Here is a 5394-nt window from a genome sequence, read left to right as displayed (position 1 = left end):
GAGGGCCGTGTGAGCAGTTCACGAGTATTAAAGAATTTTTTTCTAAAGAGATGGGGAAGAAGGAATCCTCTTATCCAAACAAGAGAAGTCGCAGGTCCAGGTCTTCATGTCCCTTGAAGGAACAGTGACCTAGGGACATAGGGCACCTCAAGGCTGCCTACAAGAGGCAGAGGGACTCTTGGGTGTGAGCAGAGAAGCAGCGCATGCGTCCTGTGAGCGGGCGCCACAACATATGCACACCTGGGGAGAGGGGAGCAGGGTGACTCAGTGCCTTAGCTTCTTGCATTTTGGGGCTCAAGGAAGACAAGTAAATGAACTGGAGCATCATGGGTGTTGGCCCTTTATCGGATCGTGGTGCTGTGGATGGGTGAGCCTTGGTTCAGTCAGTGTCCATTGGTAGACTGATTGGCAGCTCAGCCAGGAAGGCGAGGAAGGGAAGGGGCTGAGGTGGTGGTGGGGACTGATTGGGTGGGATCGTCTGTACCGGGAGAGTGGATATTGTTCTGGGTTGGTCTCCTTCATTGGGTGGCCACACCCACGTGTGAAGTTGGGGGTCATGAGCCCTGAGGAAGCTGCTGGGTCTGTGGTTAAGGGGTTCCCCAATCTGTCCAAGGTGAACAGTGAGAACCAAGGGACCTGACCTCAGCTCTTCTCCCTTCTGGGATCTGAGCATCCTGCTCAGCAGGGGGCACCAAGCCTCATTCTTTCTTTGCCTTTCTAGACTTTCAGACATTGGAGCAAGTGTGAAGCTGGAGAAGTTTCTGGAATCTCAAGACTGTCCACTTCTCCAAGGAGGTGGCCATTGCATTGGCACCCAGGTCTCGCACTACTTCCCCATAGCTTGGAGCCCAAAATACCCGAGACCCCATACTGCACCCCATTTTCTCCTGCTTCTCCTATTCTCGGCTTTTCCTGCCTGACCCCAGCATCACACGGTCTCCAGAGACTGAAACCATCAATCAAGTCTTCCTCTCTCCGTCCATCAGCTACAGGCAGGCTGTTTGATCATGTGTCCCCCAGTTAACGTTGGCCGTGGGGCCAAGGGCATGTCCTGCCTCTATGCGGAATGGCTATACCAGCTTGTCCACGGAGACCAGATGAAGATCTGCTTTGCTTGCTTCAAGGCAGCTTTCCATGCAAATAGAAGATTGCTGGAGATGGAATACTTGGAAGGGCTACCGTTGCAGAATAAGTCCCAAGAACTGTCAGAGGAAGAATCTCAGCCTGAAGATTCTGAGGAAGAATCTGGGCCAGAGGAGTTGTTAGGGCAAATCTGTGCAGAATGTCTAGAACATCTGTCTGATACCATCAGTGATCATTCAAGTCCTGGCTTTCTGACTCCAGGCTCTGTAGGGTCAGATCTGGAGCCTGAGGAAGCTGTACCTCTGGACCCAGGCCCGGAGGATACTGACTGGAATCAGGCCCTTCCCTGGAGATTAGGTAGCTTCTATCCCTGCCCCCACCAGTGCACCATCCCCCCTCTGTCCTTGTGGGATGTTTTCAATGTGGACCCATATCCTGAGCAACCTGTATTGTTAGAGTTGAGCCCCCTCTGGCCCATGCACAGTGGAGTAGAATCGTGGTTGGCAAAACTGGATTTCAACTTGGTGTTGTATGGCTGGGGTACCGCCTGCTACTTGCGGTCAATGACTCCTTTATGGGCTGTGAGGATCCAGGTCAATCTCTGGCAGGTGTTGCTGGACCCTAAAGGCTTGTTGCGGGCCCACCTGAAGACTGTACCTCAAAAGCTGGACCTGGAACGCTATAGACTGAGCGTCCTGGAGTACTCATACTCAGGGCTGGGGGTGGAGCTGGTGCCTGCTGACTGCACCCTGCGGAAGGGCGGCTTCAAGGTGCACTCCTACCTGCCCTGGCACACGGACACCCCAGAGGACTGGACCAGGGAGCCAGAAGAGAGATTGTTTGTCGATGCTATCGTTTATCTGAATGACTGACATCTTCCTCTCCTGAGCCTTCCTTCCTGACTCCCGAATATCTGAGGCACTGATACTTAGGCACCCCCATTGCCCCAAGTCCCCTGGGAATATGAAGATTCAGTGATTGCCTGTTCTGAGCCGCAGGGAATGGTTGGTCCAGAATTTTAGGGGAACATCTGGAACAATCTAGGGGCTTTGGGACCTCAGAGGGAAGTCTGGCATGTTTACAGCAGGAGTTTAGCTGGGCTCAGCTGACTGTTCAGTGAAAGGTGAGGACTAGCTATATGTGTAGGTGGGGTGTTCTGTATTGGGTGTCCTGGGTGACTAGTCAGAGTCTTGTCTACTATGTGCATGGCCTCTGAGGTCCTGGGTGACCTGGTATGTGCTGTAGTTAGATCCTGTCTTAGGGGATCATGAGACCGGGTTCCAGGGCTAACTGTATGGAGTATTTATGCTTTTGCTTTTATTCATGACCCTTTCCTGTTTCTGTTAATAAAGTTGGTGTTTTGTATTTTATTATTTGACATGGATAGTTTTCCCTTCACATTGTGTCCTCATACCTGGTACTGTAGCAGCCAGAAGAGGGCATCAGATCTCCTGAGGCTGGAGTTATTGAGAGTTTTGTTTTTCTTGTTTTTTTTTTTTTTTTTTTATTAAAAATTTCCACCTCCTTCCCTCCTCCCATTTCCCTCCTGTTCCCCCCCACTCACCCTCTCCACTTCCCCTCCAGTACAAAGAGAAGTTAGGGTACCCTGCCCTGTGGGAAGTCCAAGACCTTCCCCCCTCCATCCAGGCCTAGGAAGGTATGCATCCAAACAGACTAGGATCCCAAAAAGCCAGTACATGCAGTAGAATCAAATGCCAGTGCCATTATCATTGGCTTCTCAGTCAGCCCCCATTTTCAGCCACATTCAGAGAGTCCGGTTTAATCACATGCTCGTTCAGACCCAGTTCAGCTGGCCTTGGTGAGCTCCCATTAGATCAGTCACATTGTCTCAGTGGGCGGACGCATCTACAGTCAGGTGTGGCTGCTGGGTGACGTGTTTGTAAGTCACAACTGCACATTTTACTCTGTTACTTTTGATTTAAAAATAATAAAAAGGATGTGGTCATAAAATTTCTCAAACAAACCCACCCCCCACACATATGTAAACAACAAAATGCAGAGGGTTGCTTTGCGGGCTTTCTTAAGTTGAATCAAGGACCTTTTTATTGCAGGGCAGACAAAGGTGGTAGGGACAAGGCTGAGACTCCAGAGAAAGAGGCAGGGGATGGAAGTTGGAGGTTAAGACACTCATTCTTTGCTTCCTGGGGCCACAGACCTGTTCTGTTGGTGTATATATGTCCTCTAGAGCGCTCTGTGTTCCCGCTTTCTCCCAAATCAAGTCACGTTCCCCTGCACTCTCTCTCCAGATAGTTGATAAGCAAAATGTGTTGTGGCCTTGTAACCCTGCCCAAGCAATGAGCAAACCCAGATTCCCCACACCCAAGGCAACTTTAGATTATGACTCTTCTCTTACTGTTACTGGTGAATCCAGTGTCGCCCTTTGGGTTTGTAGTCTCATTGGTAAAAAGGATGTAAAAACAGACTCAGAGGAAGCTTGGCACTATTAGAGTTTGAGAGAAAATCAGCAGGCCAGGCAGGCTATAAATCTTAGCAGTTGCCAGGAAGAAAGAGATGGAGAAGAAAAAGAGGAATGTCTTTTTTGTTTTGTTTTGTTTTGGAGACAAGGTTTCTCTATGTAGCCCTGTATGTCCTGGAACTCGCTCTGTAGACCAGGCTGACCTCCAACTCACAGAGAGCCTCCTGCCTCTGCCTCTAGACTGCTGGGATTAAAGGCCTGCACCACCACCACCCGGAAGGAATGTCATTTTGGGTTAGGATCCAAGGAAGCTGTCATGCTGGACAATGAAGGTTGTCAAGCAGCTGTAGGGTAGGAGGGAGGCAGGCTTCAGTCAAAAGGTACGAAAGCCCAGAGTGACAGCGAAAGCATGATCAGACTTTTGGCCAGCATCTGAGAGAGAAAGAAAAGGAGAAGGGGGAGCTGGAGAGATGGCTCAGAGGTTAAGAGCATTGCCTGCCCTTCCAAAGGTCCTGAGTTCAATTCCCGGCAACCACATGGTGGCTCACAACCATCTGTAATGAGGTCTGGTGCCCTCTTCTGGCCTGCAGACATACACACATACAGAATATTGTATACAAAATAAATAAATAAATATTAAAAAAAAAAAAAGAAAAGGAGAAGGAAGAACATGCTTGTTGCTTGGCCTATTACAGCCAGGGCCATACAGAGAAACCCTTGTTTCATTAAAAAAAGAAAAGGAAGGAAGGAAGGAAGGAAGGAAGGAAGGAAGGAAGGAAGGAAGGAAGGAAAGAAACTGTTAAGGCAAAACACAACTCTCATCGCAAAGAGAATAAGACATTATCTAGAGGCCAATAGGAGTGACCATGGCTCAGGAACACAGACTCAGATCACCCTTGATCCTGTGTTTTGATGTGGTAACAGTTCAATGGAAATTTTATTGCAACAGAACAAAGCAAATCACAAATCAAGGTGCTTTTCAGTTATTGGTGGGTTCATAAAGAGGTAGGGGTGCAGCAGATTCACAGAGATACACTTCTGAACTGCCTCCCAACAATGGCCATTCCAGCAGCTGACCTGCTGTATCCCTGGACCAAGGTTCAGAGCCATCCTGAGCTGGTGCTTTTCCAAGTGCATCCAAGAAGCTGACCTAAGCCTGGCTAGCGTCACCCAGAGAAAACTTCCAAAGCACAAAGCCTTCAAGACCCATGAGGGAGGATGATCCAGCTAGAATAAAATCCTCATTAAAAAAAAAAAAGAAAAGTGTGTTTAGACGTTGGGTGTCTCATCAAAGAAATTGATTATAATAATTGAAGCCGGGGAAAAGACAGGGAATGCCCTAACTCTGATTCTGAACAAATGTTTGCATCATCGCTCTGACTCGTTCACAGCCAAGTTTGAAGCTCAAATGTGGTCTCTCCTTTTGCACAAAGCATTTCAGTAGCAGATGCAATTGCATTTTATTGGCTTTTCCATCTCCTTTCTCCTCGTGGATAATAAAGAAGGAGATATGTATTTTTATATCTTTTATGCATAAGTTCACAGCAGAGGACTCCTCCGAGAGGAGCTGCCTGTGGGTGCCAAACTGGGCCTCTATTTTCGCTGTGAAAACAGACGAGTTGGTGGCCAAGATGGGGCACACCCTTGGATGTGGCAAACAGATGTGTTTGAAAAGGTGCCTATTTTCTGACTTCTCGTATGATGCATTCTATTTTTTTTAAGACAGACTTGCCTCATAAAATTAGAGTTATGTTTTCAAAAGGAATAAAAAGCCATAAAGACAAAGACACATAATAATTCTTTGACCAGATGGTACTAATAATATGCCAAAAGCCATAAAAGTGAAAAAGGGTCATAAGTTAACTGTACGATAA

At 47.9% G+C, this 5394-nt stretch overlaps 1 protein-coding gene across 1 annotated transcript; it reads left to right on the top strand.

The window, feature by feature from the left end:
- Window positions 1-926: 926 nt before the first annotated feature.
- Window positions 927-2177, top strand: LOC130878432 (testis-expressed protein 19.2-like). Its single transcript, XM_057776400.1, has one exon. It carries the CDS (start codon window positions 1008-1010, stop codon window positions 1953-1955), a length of 948 nt encoding a protein of 315 aa, XP_057632383.1. The 5' UTR covers window positions 927-1007; the 3' UTR covers window positions 1956-2177.
- Window positions 2178-5394: the final 3217 nt, after the last annotated feature.

This window comes from Chionomys nivalis, chromosome 7, assembly GCF_950005125.1.
Source record: "Chionomys nivalis chromosome 7, mChiNiv1.1, whole genome shotgun sequence".
Taxonomy (NCBI): Eukaryota; Metazoa; Chordata; class Mammalia; order Rodentia; family Cricetidae; genus Chionomys; species Chionomys nivalis.
This window is presented reverse-complemented; position numbering and strand designations above follow the sequence as displayed.